Source organism: Carassius gibelio, chromosome A7 (genome assembly GCF_023724105.1).
Source record: "Carassius gibelio isolate Cgi1373 ecotype wild population from Czech Republic chromosome A7, carGib1.2-hapl.c, whole genome shotgun sequence".
In the NCBI taxonomy this organism is placed as follows: domain Eukaryota; kingdom Metazoa; phylum Chordata; class Actinopteri; order Cypriniformes; family Cyprinidae; genus Carassius; species Carassius gibelio.
The window spans coordinates 543,712-565,091 of NC_068377.1; the positions used below are offsets into that span (position 1 = coordinate 543,712).

Sequence of the window (21,380 nt, forward strand, 5' to 3'; positions counted from 1 at the left end):
GTAGAGCGTGGCTCACATATTCATTGTTTCTGCATTACTAACGTAGAAATTTCTGACTATCGATAATGAGTGGAAGAGGCAAAACCGGCGGCAAAGCGAGAGCGAAGGCTAAGACTCGCTCCTCCAGAGCAGGGTTGCAGTTCCCCGTCGGTCGTGTTCACAGACTTCTCCGCAAGGGGAACTACGCCGAGCGCGTCGGTGCCGGAGCTCCCGTCTATCTGGCGGCTGTGCTCGAGTATCTGACCGCTGAGATCCTGGAGTTGGCTGGAAACGCCGCGAGAGACAACAAGAAGACCCGCATCATTCCCCGTCACCTGCAGCTGGCGGTGCGCAATGACGAGGAGCTCAACAAACTCCTGGGTCGAGTGACCATCGCTCAGGGCGGCGTGCTGCCCAACATCCAGGCCGTGCTGCTGCCCAAGAAGACCGAGAAACCCGCCAAAGCCAAGTAAACCGAGTCCGCTCTGTTTCTCAAACACAAAGGCTCTTTTAAGAGCCACCCATTTTATCATTAGAAGAACGTTTTTCTGACATACGATTCGGTTCATAGACACGGTCAATAAACGTGTGTGTGTGTCTATATATATGTCCATAAATTTGTGCAAACTGATATGCACCAAATCAACTAAATTAGTTTTGCTTTAAGTACAAGTATTAATATTCATAATAGTCACTGGGGCAAATCAGAATGGTCTTGGTAATAATACTACTACTAATAATAATACGTTTTATTTATATAGCGCCTTTCCAGAGCTCAAGGACCATTACAATAAACAACAATAAAGGAATTGATAAAGAGAGCAGACAGAACAACAATAGGCAAGGATAAGTAAAACTGTGCTGTGGTTACATATATTATGCATACACAACAACATAGAAAGAAAGAGAGAAAAAAATAGATACAATAAATACACACAAATATCATTAAGTTTGACTGCACACACAGCAGTAGAAAGTATATTTATTTACATAATTTAATTTAGAAAGTATGTCGTGAGGGAACACATTACTCCTGTCCTTGCTTCACTTCACTGGCTTCCTGTCCGCTTCAGGATTGATTTCAAGATTTTATTGTTTGTTTTTAAGATTTTAAAATGTTTTGGCGCCTGCATATTTATCAGAGCTTTTACACGTCCATGCTCCCGTTAAAGCACTGAGGTCATCCAATCAGGTGCTCCTCAATGTTCCGAGAACCAGGTTAAACTATAAAGGTGACCGACCTTTTTCAGTGGTGGCATCTAAATTATGGAGTAGTTTACCTGTACACATAAGAACTGCTCAGACTGTTGGAATTTTTAAGTCTTTACTTAAGAGACACTTGTATTGCTTTTATTTTGAGCGGAGCTTTGACATTGTGATGTTTTTACTGTATTTGTGTGTGACTTTGTATTTGTTTATTTTGTAAAAGCGTTTACAAAATGACTAAATGTAGAGTTTTTTTTTTCATTTTTTCTGATCCATAAAGTAAACGGAACAAAGCATTTTGAGCGGGAAACACAAACAGTTCGCCGTTTGAAAACAGGATATGCGCAGTCATTGGCTAGCAGTCGTGTGCAGACGTCACACATCAGCCAATCACAAGCATCTGCAACCTGACGCCATCCTAAGATGCTTTAAAAGCAGCTGTGTTGCACACACGGTCACACTCGTATTCTACAGTTATTAAACTGCAGCGATGGCAAGAACCAAGCAGACCGCTCGTAAATCCACCGGTGGCAAAGCCCCGAGGAAGCAGCTCGCTACTAAAGCCGCCCGGAAGAGCGCCCCAGCCACCGGCGGCGTCAAGAAGCCCCACCGTTACAGGCCCGGGACCGTGGCTCTCCGAGAGATCCGCCGCTATCAGAAGTCCACCGAGCTGCTGATCCGCAAACTGCCTTTCCAGCGTCTGGTGCGAGAGATCGCTCAGGATTTCAAGACGGACCTGCGCTTCCAGAGCTCCGCTGTCATGGCCCTACAGGAGTCCAGCGAGGCTTATCTGGTCGGTCTGTTCGAGGACACCAACCTGTGCGCCATCCACGCCAAGAGAGTCACCATCATGCCCAAAGACATCCAGCTGGCCCGCCGCATCCGCGGAGAGCGCGCTTAAACCCGCCGCTGCCAAACACCCCAAAGGCTCTTTTAAGAGCCACCTACATCACTCTCAATGAGACCGTTTCCACGTGAAAACTCGATAAAAACATAGAAAAAAAATAGTAACATTTTCAGTCAATTATTGCTTTGGGTGAATGTGAGGCAAATTGTAAAGTGCTTTGGATGGCCATGTGGTCTGTTGAAAGCGTTATATAAAAGCAGTCCGTTTACCATTTATATATTTAATCAATAGTTTCACCTATATCCTGAATATCACGTGGCTTAAAAGTAGAAATAACAGGAAAGTTTCCCAATGTTTAATTTAGGATTACACCATTACCAGTAGATATTATAAACTAATGTCTGTTTAAAGAATCAATTATGATTTTTACACAAGTTTACAAACGTCTTTCTTGTTGTTGAAGCAAGGTTCTGTAGAAGTGTTTCTGCTGCTCCAACAGTTCTCAACATTTTCATCTGATGTTGTTTGGAGCCATGGTTTGTTCAACAAGACCTGTTTGGCCCAAAGATCTCCTGAAGACAAAACCTCACAAAGTACAAATAAATCTCCAATTTTGCTATTTAAAGGAGATTGGATTGCTCTCAGCAAAATTTTCAAAGATTTATTGATTTATTTATTAACTTGAGGCAGGATTCTTCAGATTATTGTTTGACTGCAAACCTTACACAAGTTAAAAAAAAAAACAAAAAAAACACTTCAGCAGTCATCTCAGCTGGACGGGGTTTGATCTTTGATCGTGCAAACATGATGAAGATGATCTTATAAATGCTTTAAAACATGGGTTTTAATATGAAACACATGACAGACATCGTTAGATCAGGGTTTGGATTAAACCTCATTGTTTCCTGCTCTAACCAGCAAAGGGGGGTGCGTCATGTGACGCGCGCTGGTTTCAGTCAGGTCCTGTAAGCAGATGTAAAATGCCTCTCTGCAGCAGTTGTGTTTTATTCGTTTTCGTCGCTCGACTGAAACAAGAAGTAACTTCATCATGTCTGGAAGAGGCAAAGGCGGTAAAGGACTCGGAAAAGGAGGCGCTAAGCGTCACCGTAAAGTGCTTCGCGATAACATCCAGGGAATCACCAAACCCGCCATTCGTCGTCTAGCTCGCCGCGGCGGAGTCAAGCGCATCTCCGGTCTGATCTACGAGGAGACCCGCGGTGTGCTGAAGGTGTTCCTGGAGAACGTGATCCGCGACGCCGTCACCTACACCGAGCACGCCAAGAGAAAGACCGTCACCGCCATGGACGTTGTGTACGCGCTCAAACGACAGGGACGCACCTTGTACGGCTTCGGAGGATAAACCGCTTCAGATCCGAGAACAAACCCAACGGCTCTTTTAAGAGCCACCCACACTCTCACTTAAAGAGACAAAAGTGTAATTATTGTTGGTGCCTTACGTGAAAATTAATACGATGTATGTCTATGAGCACTAGTGATGGGATTTATGGCTCTTTGAGGGGATCCGGATCTTCGCGATCCGTTCCTTTCAAAGAGCCGTTCAAAAGAATGGCTCTTTTGGATCTTTTTAAATATTTAGTCAGTTTTAAGAAGCCAGCTTGGGGGCATCTCAGTTTATCCTGGAAATAATCACTGGGAGGTATTATGAGGTGAGATTTGTAGTCAAATAATTAAAGCTCAGATATCACACACCAATATCTGAGTTTGAATTATTCTGAAATATTGATTATTACCTCATTTCTCATGTGTGGACTATATTCCAAAGGGTTGCACAAATCCCTCTGCTTAGACAGTGACATCATTATTTTGATTTACCTTTAGTACAAAGTGTGTGTGTGTGTGTGTAAAACTACGTTGACTTATGTTATTCATACAATACCTACTCACAAATAAACGTAAAAAACAAAGCCGGCTGCAATGAATTTCTGTGCAAAACAGCTTTTACTACAAACACTTCCACACAAGAACATTTTGATAGAAAACTATTTTTTTTTTTAAGTAGATAAAATTAGAATAAATAAAATGGAAATGTCTACATACTACATACTATTACTACTGTAAACTTTGCAAATAGGACATCAGCCCCTTCAAGTCAATGAACAATAACAAAGTGGGCTGCAATGAATGTCTGTGGAAAACAGCTTTTAGTGAAACATTTCTATACAAGTACAGTATCACAAAAGAACATTTTTAATGATTTTAAAATAAGTTTTAAATGAACACAAAATGCAATGTAAATGCATGCACAACTAATAACTAATATCATCACGCTATAAAGGGTTGGCCTGCGCTGGGTGCGCCCCTCCCCCTATAACTGTTCTGTCTCCTGGCGGAGCTCATTTGTATGAACACGCATAGGAAAAAAGAACGATAGAAAGAACGGCTCCTCTCCAGTCGCGACTCGGCTCCCATCGTTCATGTTTATGAGCCGTTCAAAAGAATCGGTTCGTTCGCGAACGTCACAACTCTAATGAGCACTATAGGTGTGGGTCATTTAATTAAAATACCATAAAAAAAACGCATCAGTTCAGTAATTCCATTCAAAAAGTGAAACTTGAACCTTATGTTCACGCACACACTCGCATAAAGAGACTTGAGTTTTTGCTGTGTATATAGCTTTAAGTGGAAATCTGCATTGATGAGGGGAAACTCGGATCATCTTTACTTGATATTTATGACATCTTTATTTGATCCTCTAACTTTAACACTCACTATTCTAATTGTATTCTTTAAAAAAAAAAAAATCTAACTACCTTTCTGATCTTTTCTTTGTATTCTATTTTCTTTTCATTTATTATGCAATTGTATGTATGTGTGTGTGTAAAAACCTCTAACACTAGCTTGCTCTATTCCTTTTCTATTCCGTTTCTTTTTATTTATTATATTCTTTAAAAGGCCATGCTAAGTGTACTGTGTTAACCTAACTGAGACTTGTACGGCTTCGGAGGATAAAGGCCATAAAGAGATTAATTTACAGTGTTACAAAGTTTAATTCTATTAGTGAAAATGTTGAGGGTTTGTGGACAAATTCATTTTTGTGAAGTTTATTGAAAGTTTGTGTAATACACAGAGAATAGAACTTATGCAGTTCTTTTTATTATTATTATTGTTTATTGTTTCCATTGTTTTTTCACCGTTGTTCTGTGGAAGATTCTGTCACCAAAGTACATTTCTCGTGTGTTTAAACATATCGAGCAAAAATAAATATTGTTTTTCTGAATTTCATTGTTTCTTAAATATATATATATATATTAATTGTATATTGTTGTAGGAGACGTGCATAATGAGAATTTTGCTTTTCCATTTCTTTGTTTAGTCTTAACTAGATTCAAAGCGATGAATAAAATAAAGAGAAAACACAATAACATGGTTTTATTACTGAAGTTTGAGAAGAAGTGAAATTGGCAGAACAGATGAGAATAAAACGGTCTAATTTTCTAAGAGTTTATAAGGAATTATACAAATTACACAGTTTGATATCCTGGGAGATATTTGAGACCGATTTCATTGTATAGAACAAAACAAACAAAAAGAGCGGGAACTGAAACCAAGGAAATTGAGTCGGTGGGGGGTGTCGGTCAAACATGGAGCGGTAGGCGGAGTTATAATCTAGCCGCGCGTGATTGGCCCTCGTTCCAGCCGTTATTCTTCGAGTTGTCCAATTAAACACGAGTTCGTGGGTTTGACCAATGAAAACAAGCCATCAGACGCTTCCCTGTCTCTCTGATAATTAGCATAGACCAGTCAATAAATCCCTCTGTCCCGCTCTCTCTCATCATTGTCTCGTGTGGTTTTGATCTCCAGCAGCATCATGCCTGAACCAGCAAAGTCCGCGCCGAAGAAAGGCTCCAAGAAGGCCGTCACTAAGACCGCCGCGAAAGGCGGAAAGAAGCGCAGAAAGTCCAGGAAGGAGAGTTACGCCATCTACGTGTACAAAGTGCTGAAGCAGGTTCATCCTGACACCGGGATCTCTTCGAAGGCGATGGGCATCATGAACTCTTTCGTCAACGACATCTTCGAGCGCATCGCCGGTGAGTCGTCTCGTCTCGCTCACTACAACAAGCGCTCCACCATCACTTCCCGAGAGATCCAGACCGCCGTGCGTCTGCTGCTGCCCGGGGAGCTGGCCAAACACGCCGTGTCCGAGGGCACCAAGGCCGTCACCAAGTACACCAGCTCCAAGTAGAGCTCCGTTGCCGCTCAACACACAAAAGGCTCTTTTAAGAGCCACAACTTCTCACTAAAGAGCTTCTAATGTTTGTAGGCGGTATTGTATTCTCTCTTATATAAATTTTAAGCGTTTTAAGCGCTCTTTTAAAGCTTTGATTGTATTTACAGTGTACAATATAACGTGTTCATGTATACTACTGTATCTGTATACTACTGTTTACACGGTCATAAAAACGGGCTGATGACTTCCTTGTTCTATAAAGTCCCTCCTTCAGTAAAACGTAACGAGTTCTGATTGGGCCAGCGGTTCCTGTGTTGTGATTTGACATCAGCTGAGCGCAGGCTGCCCTCCTGCAAACGCGATGGGGACTAGTTTTGGAGTAGTTTTGATAAGCAAGTGGGCAGGAGCATGTGCTGGAGAATGTATTTATAATCACAGAAGCGTTTTTACTGATGCATATGCAAAAATTGAGGTAAAAATATCCATAACATGACCTACACGCATCAAAAGAATGAGAAGAAATAAGGGAGATGATGTCATTAAAATAAATGTCAAGTTATAGTGCTGCAGAGATATCAACCTTAATTAGCATTAGCATTACTAGCCCCGGCCCGACAGGTGTCGTAATACCAGTTTCGGCAATGGGAGGCGGTATGCGGGCGACATAACCACCAGCCAACCTGCAATACACGAATAACTCGCACGGCTTGTGGGCGTGCCTGAACCTGATGTCAATCGTGTGGAAAGTATAGTACAGTATTTCAGTTCAGGGATGAGAGAGAAATGATGTCTCAAGCCCTTGGCAAGAGACCACCACCCGCTACAGGGAAACAACCGCGCTCGGAATCACAAATCAAATCCGATAAGAAAAGGAGCTGAACCAGAGTAAACATCGGCACTGCTTTTAATCGCTGGAGACAACTGATGGACTTGAACTTGCAACATTTCTTTTCGATTGGTAAGTTAGATGTTGTTAGTATTTCGCTAGAAGTTTGTTTTATTTTTGTGTATTTGTTTTAGGGAAGTTATAACATAGAAATGTATCGAAGGCTGTTCGATAAATGTGCTAAAGGACAGGTTGATTATTGCTGTTTAGCGTTTGTATTAATCTATGATGTGTCCCTGTTTGTTTTCCGACACGGGAGGAAATTATAAGTGAGATGGATGGTGCTAAGTTTTTTACGAAGCTGGATGCATCTCAGGGCTTTTGGCAGCTGAAACTACAGTATTGTTCAAAATAATAGCAGTACAATGTGACTAACCAGAATAATCAAGGTTTTTCGTATATTTTTTTATTGCAACGTGGCAAACAAGTTACCAGTAGGTTCAGTAGATTCTCAGAAAACAAATGAGACCCAGCATTCATGATATGCACGCTCTTAAGGCTGTGCAATTGGGCAATTAGTTGAATTAGTTGAAAGGGGTGTGTTCAAAAAAATAGCAGTGTGGCATTCAATCACTGAAGTCATCAATTTTGTGAAGAAACAGGTGTAAATCAGGTGGCCCCTATTTAAGGATGAAGCCAACACTTGTTGAACATGCATTTGAAAGCTGAGGAAAATGGGTCGTTCAAGACATTGTTCAGAAGAACAGCGTACTTTGATTAAAAAGTTGATTAGAGAGGGGAAAACCTATAAAGAGGTGCAAAAAATGATAGGCTGTTCAGCTAAAATGATCTCCAATGCCTTAAAATGGAGAGCAAAACCAGAGAGACGTGGAAGAAAACGGAAGACAACCATCAAAATGGATAGAAGAATAACCAGAATGGCAAAGGCTCAGCCAATGATCACCTCCAGGATGATCAAAGACAGTCTGGAGTTACCTGTAAGTACTGTGACAGTTAGAAGACGTCTGTGTGAAGCTAATCTATTTTCAAGAATCCCCCGCAAAGTCCCTCTGTTAAAAAAAAGGCATGTGCAGAAGAGGTTACAATTTGCCAAAGAACACATCAACTGGCCTAAAGAGAAATGGAGGAACATTTTGTGGACTGATGAGAGTAAAATTGTTCTTTTTGGGTCCAAGGGCCACAGGCAGTTTGTGAGACGACCCCCAAACTCTGAATTCAAGCCACAGTACACAGTGAAGACAGTGAAGCATGGAGGTGCAAGCATCATGATATGGGCATGTTTCTCCTACTATGGTGTTGGGCCTATTTATCGCATACCAGGGATCATGGATCAGTTTGCATATGTTAAAATACTTGAAGAGGTCATGTTGCCCTATGCTGAAGAGGACATGCCCTTGAAATGGTTGTTTCAACAAGACAATGACCCAAAACACACTAGTAAACGGGCAAAGTCTTGGTTCCAAACCAACAAAATTAATGTTATGGAGTGGCCAGCCCAATCTCCAGACCTTAATCCAATTGAGAACTTGTGGGGTGATATCAAAAATGCTGTTTCTGAAGCAAAACCAAGAAATGTGAATGAATTGTGGAATGTTGTTAAAGAATCATGGAGTGGAATAACAGCTGAGAGGTGCCACAAGTTGGTTGACTCCATGCCACACAGATGTCAAGCAGTTTTAAAAAACTGTGGTCATACAACTAAATATTAGTTTAGTGATTCACAGGATTGCTAAATCCCAGAAAAAAAAAATGTTTGTACAAAATAGTTTTGAGTTTGTACAGTCAAAGGTAGACACTGCTATTTTTTTGAACACACCCCTTTCAACTAATTGCCCAATTGCACAGCCTTAAGAGCGTGCATATCATGAATGCTGGGTCTTGTTTGTTTTCTGACAATCTACTGAACCTACTGGTAACTTGTTTGCCACTTAGCAATAAAAAATATACTAAAAACCTTGATTATTCTGGTTAGTCACATTGTACTGCTATTATTTTGAACAATACTGTACATGAGGACAGCACAAGGTATTGCACATTCAACACACCCTTTGGCCGCTACTCCTTCTTGAGGATGCCGTTCGGTATTTCCTCAGCTCCTGAAGTATTCCACAGGGCTATGGAACACGTAATCGAAGGCATCGAGGGTGTGCGTGTTTACGTGGATGACATTATATTGTGGGGATCCACAATAGAACAGCACAACAAGAGGCTCATGGACGTCCTACAGCGAGTAAGGAAGTACGGGCTCAAGTTAAATAGGATCAAGTGTCAGTTTGGAGCGAAGGAAATCACGTTCCTTGGAGATACGCTGTCAGAAAGGGGTGTTGAACCAGACAAGAGTAAGATACAAGCAATACTCAAAATGCCCAGACCCACAGACAGAAAAGCTGTATTGAGAGTGATGGGGATGATCAATTTCGTCGGGAAGTTCATACCAAATCTGTCTTCAAAAACTGTTTATTTGAGAGAACTGTTGTGCGATAAAGGCGAGTTCAGATGGACAGCTGATCATGAACAAGAATGGGGACGACTGAAGACTCTCCTCACCACCGAGCCTGTTCTGACGTTCTTTGACCCGACAAAGAAGACAAAGATCTCGACGGATGCATCCAAAGAAGGAATGGGTGCAGTTCTACTGCAGGCGGATGGAGAGAATTGGAGGCCGGTCGCATATGCCTCGAGAACGATGACTCCGACGGAACGTCACTATGCACAGATTGAAAAAGAGTGTCTGGGCTTAGTGTATGGATTGGAGAAATTTCACGGCTATGTGTACGGCTTACCGACATTTGTGGCAGAGACAGATCACAAACCATTAATTGCCATCATTAAAAATAACTTGAACCAAATGTCTCCAAGAATCCAGCGACTGATGATGCGACTGCAGAGGTATGATATGGAGCTAATGTACAGTCAAGGGAAGCATCTAGTTCTGTTCAGATCTGTGGAACAGAGGCTGATGTGAGCGTGTGAACATGGTAGCTGAAGCTCTTCCAGTCACACACACAAAACTCAAACAGATTGCAGCGGAGACTGGAAAAGATACATGTCTGCGATTGGTCATCAAACAGCTGAATGAAGGTTGGCCTAGAGGAAAATGTGCTCAGTACTACAACATCAGAACAGAGTTGAGTGTCGTTAAGGGATTTCTGCTGAGAAAAGACAGGATCATTATCCCTCAGTCACTGCGACAGGAGATGATAAAAAAACACCTTGGAGCAGAGAAATGTAAAAAAAGGGCTAGAACTGCAATCTACTGGCCCGGAATAAATGCAGACATCGACAAGATGGTGTCAACCTGTGATACGTGCTTGAAGCATCATGCTAACAACAAAAGGAGCCAATGATCATCACTGATCCACCGGATGAACCATGGCAGAAAGTTGGGACTGACTTATTCTTTCTGAACGGAAGAGAAACTATTTGCTGGTGATAGACTATCTGTCAAATTACCCAGAGATTGCGTTGCTATCCAGTACATCTTCTGCTTGTGTGATAACACACATGAAATCCATCTTTCGAGACACGGCATCCGCAGGTGGTTAGCAGTGATAATGGGCCATGCTAGGTCAACACGTGACATCCAGCCCAATATATCCGCAGTCAAACGTAAAGGCAGAGAAAGGAGTTCACATTGTGAAACTACTACTCAAGATAGATCCTTATTTATCTCTGCTGAATTACCGTGCTTCTCCACTACAACACGGTGTGTCTCCTGCTGAAATACTGATGGGGCGCAGATTACAAACCAACACAAAACAAGAGAACGTACCTGAAAAGAAAACAAAAGCACCTGAAACTGAGACAAAAAGCAAACTATGACAAGGCATCAAAAAGCCTAGAGCCACTCTCCAATAATGACACGGTAAGACTTGAGGATTTCAATACCTGGAGTAAAAGAGCCACAGTCCTGGAGGAGGTGAAGCCAAGGACAGAAGATGGTCAGATCCTGAGGAGAAACCGGAGAAGTCTGCTAAAAACAAAAGAGACAGTAGAGAATACACATACAGGTGACGACATCTGAAACACTTCCAGTACTGCATCACAATGAGCAAAGCTAAAGAAATGCCTTCACCTGTGCTGAGAAGATCCAATCACACATAAAGCCTCCTGATAGACTGAACCTCTGAATATTGCTTAAACAGATCAGAAGCATTAGAATTTCATGAATGAAAAGATAAAAGAAAATGTAATCAGCTGATTATTGTTACTGTGATTGTAAAGCAAATAATCCTGGAGATTGTTATTTGATACTATACATCCTGTTTAATGTGTACAGTGCTTACTTAGTGGTTAGATAATCTAGAAGTCATTAGTTGTAATAACTTGTTCTTTATGTCTAATGGTAAGGGGATGTAGTGATAGTATAGTTGTATATATAGAAACTAACCACTAGGTGTCAGTATTATTATACTTACCTGTGATATAGACTTACAGAGAGTTAGATCATGACATGTGTGTTGTTGTTGTTCCTGCTCGCAACCTGGAAGTGAATTAAAAGATAAGTTTAATTACAAACAGTTTCTTCATTGAAATAAGAAACATTACATAGTACATAATTATTAGGCAAGTTTCTTATGTAGATCAAATGATATATAATGATTAACAGCCGTTTGCAATACAAAAGAACCATTACATTCCCATAATCAGTCCTTTAGGGGAAGGATGTCTCCCTCCGAGCAGTGTGTTTGAAAACATGATCTGAAACATGTATGTGTTCCTCTCCACACGGTCTCCCTCGGTGCAAGATCTCGAGTCGCGAGTAAAAGATGGTCATGAGTAGATGATGACGAGATCGAGTCTCGTGAAGCTTTTCACAGAATGTAAAACAAGATCAACACAAATGACCGGATGTGGTCTGATACTCTATATTTTGTGTCAGGTAAGGCTTAGAAACCACGGTGAAGAAGAAGAAAAAACTATTTCCACAGAGACTGATCTATTTATATGAATATAATGTGTATTTTCTAGTGGTTTATAATGATTGTATAACGACTGTGTAATAAACGCATTGGCTTGAAATGAACGGGGCTATCAATTTTGTGGAAATCAAGTCTTTAGACAGGAGGGGCAATATTATTAGTCTTATTATTATAACCTCCTTCTCTCAGACAGAAAGCTGAAGATGGGTCGTCCAGCAGGACAGTGACCCGAAACATACCTCCAAGGGTCTCGAGAAGAAGCAGATGAAGGTCATAGAGGATCAGTGTCCAGACCTCAATCCTGCAGAAGATCTGTGGACCTCAACAGATGTAGAGAGGATCTGTAAAGGTGATCCCGGCTCGTCCCTAGGCTCTGTGTTGAATATCAGGACACCGGTCTTTTCTCAGCTGATCAGATACTGACTGCCCTATGTGTTGTGCAAGCGGTGTGATTAAACTACTCAAATCAGCGTTACTAGTGCTGTCTGATGAAACACCTTCACTCTTTCTGATTCAGTTGTTTTTATTTAAGTGTCATTAGGATAAAATATTGACAACTGCATTTAATGATAGTTTTCAAACTATAGTTTATCTTAACCGGACGACAACAATCCCGGTAAAAAGTTAAAATGACAAATTAATTTTCTATACGAGTTTTATGTGTATGTATATATAATTCTCAATTTTTTTAATGCAGTTGTCATAATGACAGCTTTATGAATGAGAAAGTTTTGATTTCTCTACAACTCCACTGTCAACTTTAATAACATGGAAAAAGTGTGGATGATAGCATCCTGAATAAAATAAAAAATAAAAAAGTGCATCTGCTTGAAATTAAATAGTAATTTTGGTCCCACTTTATATTAGGTGGCCTTAACTACTATGTACTTACATAAAGAAATAAGGACAATGTACTTACTGTGTTCATATTGTATTGTAAAACACTTTTGCTGCTATTGCGGTGGGATAGGGGTAAGGTTAGGGAGAGGGTTGGAGGTATGGGTAAGTTTAAGGGTGGGTTAAGGTGTAAAGTATGGGTCAACCGTGTAATTATAAATGTAATTACATAAATTAAATACAGATGTAATTACATGTAGTTTTTTTTAATATAAGTACAATGTAAAAACATGTATGTACACAATAAGTACATTGTACTAAATTATTAATTAAAATGTAAGTACATAGTAGTTAAGGCCACTTAATATAAAGTGGGTCCGTAATTTTACAGTTGCAACTAAAATATCATGCAGTGACACAACGTTGGTGAAAAATGATTTTTCTGCAACTTTTATTCTGAGACTATGTCTAGATAATGATTTTACATAAACAAATATATAATAATAATAAAACAGTGAAAATATAGTGCAATCAGTTCGGACATCGCACAGTGCTCATTCAATAAATGCACAGCTAAACAGATGAGTTTTAAGTCTAGATTCATATGTGACTAGTGTTTTAGCACATCTGATCTCTTCTGGAAGCTGATTCACAGTAACTAAAGGAGGACTCCCCTTGTTTTGTGTGAACCCTTGGTATTTCTAACTGACTAGATCCTAATGATCTGAGTGCTCTGTTAGGCTTATATTCAGTGAACAAATCTGAAATATATTTCGGTCCAAGGTCATTTAGTGACTTATATACCAGTAAAAGTACTTTAAAATCAATCCTAAATGTAACTGGAAGCCAGTGTAAGGACCTGAGGACTGGTGTGATATGCTCAGATCTTCTGGTTCTGGATGAGCTGCAGCTGTCTAATGCTCTTTTTGGGAAGAACGGTGAGGAGCCCATTACAATAGTCCACCGTGCTGGTGATAAAGGCATGAACAAGTTTCTCCAAGTCTTGACTGGAAACAAAACATCTAATTCTTGCAATGTTTTTTAAATGATAGTATGCTGATTTAGTTACTGCTTTGACATGACTACCGAAACTAAGGTCTGTCTCCAGAATCACACCAAGATTCCTGACTTGATTTTTAGTTGTTTGACCCCTAGAGTCAAGGTATGCATTCACCTTGAACACTTCAACTTTGTTTCCAAATGCAATGACTTCAGTTTTTTCCTTGTTTAACTGAAGGAAGTTCTGGCACATCCAATTATTAATTTCATCAATGCATTGGCAGAGGGAGTCAATGGGGCTGTAGACATTTGGAGATAAGGCTAGGTAAATCTGGGTATCATCAGCATAGCTGTGATTAGGCAATTTGGTTCTTTCTCATTATTTGACTTAGTGGAAGCATATACAGGCTAAACAAGAGCGGTGCAAGAATTGAGCCTTGTGGGTCTCCGCATGTCATGGTAAGTAAAATGACATAGCATTCTGGGGTAAATAATGTTGAGGTTATAAAAATAAAACAACTCATGGATCATTTGTAATTGTTACATATTTTGTTATAGGATGTAATGGTGAATCAGAATTTTTAAAAATCACATTCATATTAATCTTCTTGGTTTTTTTTTAATGCGATTTTGACACTGTCCCAGTTTGCCAATAGCATATTGTTAAACTGGGACAGGGTATTACTGGCAAACTGGGACAGCCATTCAAGTCATTCTAATGGAGGAATAGAGTTACCTTTTTATATGTCCCTCGTACATTTAGTTAGTTAGCTAGTTATTTCAATAAAGACTGACTTAAACTACGCCAGCTCTCACGCATTCACCGTGAGACACACGCAATTAACACTTTTCAAAATACAAACAAAGCCTACCAAAAAAAAAAAAAAACAAGAAAGATGGAGGGTACAAGCTCGGATGGCCAGGATATTTGCAATATTTGTAAAGTCAAATTTGGTGATGCAAATGATCCAAAGAAGACTGGATCATGTGCATTGTTTCCATGAGACGTGTGGCGAGGAGAATGGCCTCATTGAAGACGGGGAGACGTTCACTTGCACTGGCTGTATTGACGTAGATTAACCTACCACACAGAAATTAAATTAAGCCTGTGTACAATCAGTTAATTCCTAGAGATGTTAATTAAGTTTTTTTTTTTTTTTTTGTTGGTATGAAATAAATTTAACCCAATATAAAATTTTGTGGGCAGGCGATGGGGGCAGGGGGTGGGTTGAATTTGCTGTACCTGCACCCCTTCTTAAAAAAAGTGATGTTTATATTATTGTTGTTGTTGTTTATATTGTTGTTTATATTGTTATTGTGTATTTAATTTATAAGGCCTACACTTGAATAACAACTGAATGTGTTTTAAGTGTCCCAGTTTGCCAATAAAGGTGTCCCAGTTTGACAGTAGCGCTTTGAAAAATGTGGTTTGGGTTCATTGTGTGTTTGAGGAAGAGTCATCCATCCTGTGTTTAATGTTTCTTTCTTTTTTATTGTCTATAGTATAGTAGAGCCCCTAAGCTACTTAGAATAGTATCATATGAGCGACATTTGGATCATAATAAAAAAGTATGCAGAATATAAATTATCAGAAAGTGTACCAGTATTCACCCTATATTTTGTAACTTTGGGAAGTTTTTTTTTTTTTTTTTCTACTGCTTTTCCAAGCAGTCATCCCAGCCGACATGAGTAATACCACATTATTATAAGTATTGATGATCAAAATACTTTAAGTATCATTAATATAACAAAAACACAATAAGTGACGTAATCTACACGATGTAATAAATCCGCAGATGATGTGATGATGACAGACAGGATCCAGACACAGACTCCGGGAGGAGCGGACAGTCTGTGCTTCAAGCAGGACAAAACAGAGACTGAAGGAAACACTGCACACGTCCCTCAGTGATGACCATCGACCCAAACTGACCTTCAGACTGTTTGCTGTAAACACAGATGAAGATTTCAGTCTTTATCAACCTTTTCACTTAAACATGGCATCGAATTTACACGAGACTTTTCTCCCGTGACTTCTGCTCGCCTTTGATTCGTTCTGACGGAGACAAAATAAACATTTCCTCGTCGAGTCTTTTACTCTCCAAAGAAAGATGCAAATCTCTGCTTGGTGTTCAGGTTGTTTCTAATGTTCCAAACTATTTAAACACTCGAGTTTTTCCCTTAAATGTAAAAGGAGAAAACACAAGCGCAAGCGGCTCGCAGAGGCGCGCAGACACAGAGCGGGTGGGTTGAGTCTGTAAGGTTCTCATGTGTTAAATAAGAGCGCGGCGCTGTTCATCTGCTGCTCATTACTTAATCTAGACAGCGTTTGATTTGTTGAGTTCACTAAATACTCTACACACAGACAGAGATGGCAGAAACCGCCCCAGCTGCAGCCGCCCCGCCGGCCAAAGCGCCCAAGAAGAAGTCCGCCGCTAAAGCCAAGAAAGCAGGTCCAGCCGTTGGTGATCTGATCGTTAAAGCCGTGTCCGCATCCAAGGAGAGGAGCGGCGTGTCTCTCGCTGCTCTGAAGAAAGCTCTCGCCGCCGGCGGCTACGACGTGGAGAAGAAAAACTCCCGCATCAAGCTCGCCATCAAGAGCCTGGTGACTAAAGGCATCCTGCTGCAGGTCAAAGGAACCGGCGCCTCGGGATCCTTCAAGATCAGCAAGAAGGAGACCGAGACCAAGAAGAAGCCGGCGAAGAAAGCGGCTCCTAAAGCCAAGAAACCCGCTGCTGCCAAGAAGCCCAAGAGCGCAGCGGCAAAGAAGCCCGCCGCTAAGAAATCCCCCAAGAAGGCCAAGAAACCCGCTGCCGCCGCCAAGAAGGCCACGAAGAGCCCCAAGAAGGCGAAGAAGCCCGCGGCGCCCAAGAAAGCAGCCAAGAGCCCCAAAAAGACCAAGGCCGCCAAACCCAAGACAGCGAAGCCTAAAGCTGCCAAGCCTAAAAAGGCAGCTCCCAAGAAGAAGTAAAAACCTGTTTTATTCCCCAACGGCTCTTTTCAGAGCCACCTACAAACTCGAAAGAAAGAGCAAATTTGTGGAATTAAGGTTAGGTTAAGAAATGTAACTAATTTAACTTAATTAGCTAAATAAATAAAACTGCAGATACAACATGACAATCCCATCATCAAGTCATTCTCCATCTCTGTAAACTGCAGGCAACACAATAAACGGAAAAGAACAAATACACGTTACACACAGCAGCAGAGATTAAAGAGCTTCTGAATCGTTCTGTAGAACACAGTCATTACTGATCTCCCACTAAATCAACACCAAACTACTACAAATACCATCTACTGGATGCTCCTCATAGTACAAAATCATTTTTAATTTTGCCCTTGTTCTTCAATCTTTCTGATCATGTTATTAATCCTGTTTTTATCATCCACAGTGATACCAGCTCCCCAGCAGAGCACTGCACAGATCAAAAGAGGCTTTAATGACACAGCAATTGAACTTCCTCAAAAATAATAATTATTTTGTTTGATTAGACCCACAACTTCAAATTTAGAAAAAATAAATAAAATCCCTGTGTTTAGATACTGACCACTGATCTATAATATAGAACACACACACACACACACACACATATATATATATAGATCAGTGATACTGACACAAAAAGAGTAGCCTATCTAACATGAACTAATCATATGAACTTAAAACATATCATAAAACTTATGATATGCTTATAATTTTTTTTCACTATACCAAAGACGTGTAAAAATGATGTAGTACATGGATTTAGAAAAACCACAGAGTAAAAGTGACATGACATTCAGCCAAGTATGGTGACCTATACTCAGAATTTGTGCTCTGCATTTAAACCCATCCAAATTGCACACACACACACACACACACACACACACACCCGGAGCAGGGTATCATTTTTGCTGGGGAGCAGCTGGGGGTTCAGTGCCTTGCTCAAGGACACCCCAGTCGTGGTGTCGCCAGCCCAAGACTCAAACCCACAACTCTAGGGTTAGGAGTGAAACTCTATAAACACTAGACCACGACTTCCCAGTAACATACTTAGCCTATATTAAAATTGAAATATTTAATGGATATTTGATCTAAATTTAATTAGATTAAAAATAATTTATCACATTTTATATCACATATTAGTATAGGATTAGGGTTAGGTTTTCTGTTTTAAGTTAAGGGTTTAAGTTTTCTTTCGTCTTCTTTCTTAAAGCTGCACAAACCGCGCGCCGGCTGTGGAGGCGTGGCTTTGGAGGTCAGTGTTGGAGGGAAGTTCAGTGATTGGTTTGAAATCTTACAGACCCTAAACCAATGAGCGACTCGCGCGCTCTTTTAAATACAGTAGAGCGAGGTTCACGGTATCACTGTTTCTGCATTGCAAAGATAGAGACTTTTTGTTGTCAACAATGAGCGGAAGAGGCAAAACCGGCGGCAAAGCGAGAGCGAAGGCCAAGACTCGCTCCTCCAGAGCGGGGCTGCAGTTCCCCGTCGGTCGTGTTCACAGACTTCTCCGCAAGGGGAACTACGCCGAGCGCGTCGGTGCCGGAGCTCCGGTCTATCTGGCGGCTGTGCTCGAGTATCTGACCGCTGAGATCCTGGAGTTGGCTGGAAACGCCGCGAGAGACAACAAGAAGACCCGAATCATTCCCCGTCACCTGCAGCTGGCGGTGCGCAATGACGAGGAGCTCAACAAACTCCTGGGTCGAGTGACCATCGCTCAGGGCGGCGTGCTGCCCAACATCCAGGCCGTGCTGCTGCCCAAGAAGACCGAGAAACCCGCCAAAGCCAAGTAAACCGAGTCCGCTCTGTTTCTCAAACACAAAGGCTCTTTTAAGAGCCACCCATTTTATCTTTTAGAGAGCGCTTTTCTGATTGTATAATCTATTCTTGAATGAATGTACCCAACTAAATATGCACCACATCAACTGAACTATATCGTATTGCTTTAAGTACAAGTATTAATATACATAATAGCTGTTCTGCGGCTATGTTGAGTAATCGTGTGATAAGGGTAAGCAAAACTATTTGCTATGGTTACATATATTTATGCACCCATACATACTCGAGAACATAAAAGGATACACTCCAAGATTATCAAGTCTGTGTTGCACATGCATCTGTAGCTAGTATGTTTTGAGAGAGAAATTGAGATAAATATGGTGTTCGAGACATGGGAAAACAATGGGCTGAAGAGTATAACAGTAGATATGTGTGCTCACTTGTTTTTGTCACAGACACACGGCGGAGATCACTGCTTTATTGTCTGACCTTCTTGAAAATATTATAAAATTGATCGAGTTTTCTATTTAAGAAGAAAAAATATATAAAGATATATTTAGCTTTTTCTTTATTTATTCTTTCTCTTTCCAGCTTGTACTTATTTGAACAAAGCCTAAAACTTGATATCTCAAGCACTTTCTGTGTCTATTTGCCTCCTTAAGAAGAATCGCTATGTATCTTCCTCTTAAATCGCTTTGGATAAAGGCGTCTATAAAATGGCTAAATGTAGTGTAGAGTGTTTGATTCGTGAAGTAATAAGCAGAACAACGCATTTTGAGCGGGAAACACAAACAGTTCCCCGTTTGAAAACAGGGGATGCGCAGTCATTGGTTAGCAGTCGTGTGCAGGCGCCACACATCAGCCAATCACAAGCTTCTGGACCCTGGCTCTATCCTGAGATGCTTTAAAAGCAGCTGTGTTGCACACACGGTCACACTCGTATTCTACAGTTATTAAACTGCAGCGATGGCAAGAACCAAGCAGACCGCTCGTAAATCCACCGGTGGCAAAGCCCCGAGGAAGCAGCTCGCTACTAAAGCCGCCCGGAAGAGCGCCCCAGCCACCGGCGGCGTCAAGAAGCCCCACCGTTACAGGCCCGGGACCGTGGCTCTCCGAGAGATCCGCCGCTATCAGAAGTCCACCGAGCTGCTGATCCGCAAACTGCCTTTCCAGCGTCTGGTGCGAGAGATCGCTCAGGATTTCAAGACTGACCTGCGCTTCCAGAGCTCCGCTGTCATGGCCCTGCAGGAGTCCAGCGAGGCTTACCTGGTCGGTCTGTTCGAGGACACCAACCTGTGCGCCATCCACGCCAAGAGGGTCACCATCATGCCCAAAGACATCCAGCTGGCCCGCCGCATCCGCGGAGAGCGCGCTTAAACCCGCCGCTGCCAAACACCCCAAAGGCTCTTTTAAGAGCCACCCACATCACTCTCAATGAGACTGTTTCCCCGGGAAAACTCGATATAAACATAGAAAAAAATAGTACCTTAACCTTTTCAGACAATTATGCTTTGGTTTATATTTTTCTTAGGTGTATTAACGGTTCTAGATCTCCCTTCAAAGAATAATCACAGGCGTAACACACAAATATGTTATACAGGAAGAGGAAGAAAAACCAAAAGGCTTATTAAGATCATCCACCTAAACAATAAAGCAAAAAAAACCCAAAAAAAAACAACGTGAAATTATATACTCCAAAAACAAACCACATATGATAAATAAGATACATGGAAAGAAAAAAAATACTGTCTTTTATAACATTCAAAAGGAACACATTTTTTTCTAAATGGGATAAATCATTCCATAATTTAATATCCCTAACTCGACAAGTATTAACCTGTGCAAGTGAAGTCTTATGAAGATGAAATCTTTAAAATGTACGAGTTTAATAACAGGCCGCAATCGAAGCATCCTGGGCCTCCATAACACCTCAGCAGCGCCACCGGCTGATTGCCTCCATGCCACGCCGCATTGAAGCACTCATTTCTGCAAAAGGATTCCCGACCAAGTATTGAGTGCATAACTGAACATAATTATTTGAAGGTTGACTTTTTTTTGTATTAAAAACACTTTTCTTTTATTGGTCGGATGAAATATGCTAATTTTTTGAGATAGGAATTTGGGGTTTTCATGAGCTGAATGCCAAAATCATCAGCATTAAAACAATAAAAGACCTGAAATGTTTCAGTTGGTGTGCAATGAATCTAAAATATATGAAAGTTTAATTTTTATCATTACATTATGGAAAATGATGAACTTTTATCACAATATGCTAATTTGTTTAGAAGACCTGTATTATGCATAAAGTGTAAGAAGACCCTCTGTAATAACAAGATGTCTAACTCTCCTTATTCTTTAGATTTATGTATTTTCCTGCTCAGATAATCGACTTGTTCCCTCCAATTCAAAGTCTCATCAAGTGAAAGTGACACACACACACACACACACACACACACACACACCCATTTATGCTGCGGCGCCCGGGGAGCAGTTGGGGGTTCGATGTCTTGCTCAAGGGCTCCTCAGTCGTGGTATTGAAGGTGGAGAGAGAACTGTACATGCACTCCCTCCACCCACAATTCCTGCCGGCCCGAGACTAGAACCCACAACCCTTCGATTGGGAGCCCAACTCTCTAACCATTAGGCCACGACTTAAAACACTCCCACTGGAGTAACATAGGCTCTTCCGGCCCGCCAACGACATGACTTCTTAGAAAAATAAAATAAGCCCCCGCCAGTACTCAATGCTGTTTTTAGGGGGCGTTCTTGAACTGGCGTCTGTTCTTCGTTCA

The 21,380-nt window shown here is 41.1% G+C and overlaps 6 protein-coding genes across 6 annotated transcripts; all 6 read left to right on the forward strand.

Moving 5' to 3' along the window:
• Positions 1–39: 39 nt before the first annotated feature.
• LOC128017633 (histone H2A-like) lies at positions 40–500 on the forward strand. The gene has a single exon (XM_052603079.1). It carries the CDS (start codon positions 66–68, stop codon positions 450–452), a length of 387 nt encoding a protein of 128 aa, XP_052459039.1. The 5' UTR covers positions 40–65; the 3' UTR covers positions 453–500.
• A 1,125-nt stretch (positions 501–1,625) lies between these two features.
• On the forward strand, positions 1,626–3,439 carry LOC128017668 (histone H3-like). The gene is made up of 2 exons (XM_052603115.1): positions 1,626–2,004; positions 3,068–3,439. Exons 1-2 carry the CDS (start codon positions 1,676–1,678, stop codon positions 3,390–3,392), a joined length of 654 nt encoding a protein of 217 aa, XP_052459075.1. The 5' UTR covers positions 1,626–1,675; the 3' UTR covers positions 3,393–3,439.
• A 2,385-nt stretch (positions 3,440–5,824) lies between these two features.
• On the forward strand, positions 5,825–6,256 carry LOC128017647 (histone H2B). The gene has a single exon (XM_052603093.1). The coding sequence runs from the start codon at positions 5,862–5,864 to the stop codon at positions 6,234–6,236; it is 375 nt and encodes a 124-aa protein (XP_052459053.1). The 5' UTR covers positions 5,825–5,861; the 3' UTR covers positions 6,237–6,256.
• Positions 6,257–16,115: 9,859 nt separating this feature from the next.
• LOC128017608 (histone H1-like) lies at positions 16,116–17,263 on the forward strand. The gene has a single exon (XM_052603053.1). The coding sequence runs from the start codon at positions 16,198–16,200 to the stop codon at positions 16,795–16,797; it is 600 nt and encodes a 199-aa protein (XP_052459013.1). The 5' UTR covers positions 16,116–16,197; the 3' UTR covers positions 16,798–17,263.
• Positions 17,264–18,187: 924 nt separating this feature from the next.
• Positions 18,188–18,650, forward strand: LOC128017641 (histone H2A-like). Its single transcript, XM_052603086.1, has one exon. It carries the CDS (start codon positions 18,216–18,218, stop codon positions 18,600–18,602), a length of 387 nt encoding a protein of 128 aa, XP_052459046.1. The 5' UTR covers positions 18,188–18,215; the 3' UTR covers positions 18,603–18,650.
• An 857-nt stretch (positions 18,651–19,507) lies between these two features.
• LOC128017622 (histone H3-like) lies at positions 19,508–20,178 on the forward strand. Its single transcript, XM_052603068.1, has one exon. The coding sequence runs from the start codon at positions 19,555–19,557 to the stop codon at positions 19,963–19,965; it is 411 nt and encodes a 136-aa protein (XP_052459028.1). The 5' UTR covers positions 19,508–19,554; the 3' UTR covers positions 19,966–20,178.
• Positions 20,179–21,380: the final 1,202 nt, after the last annotated feature.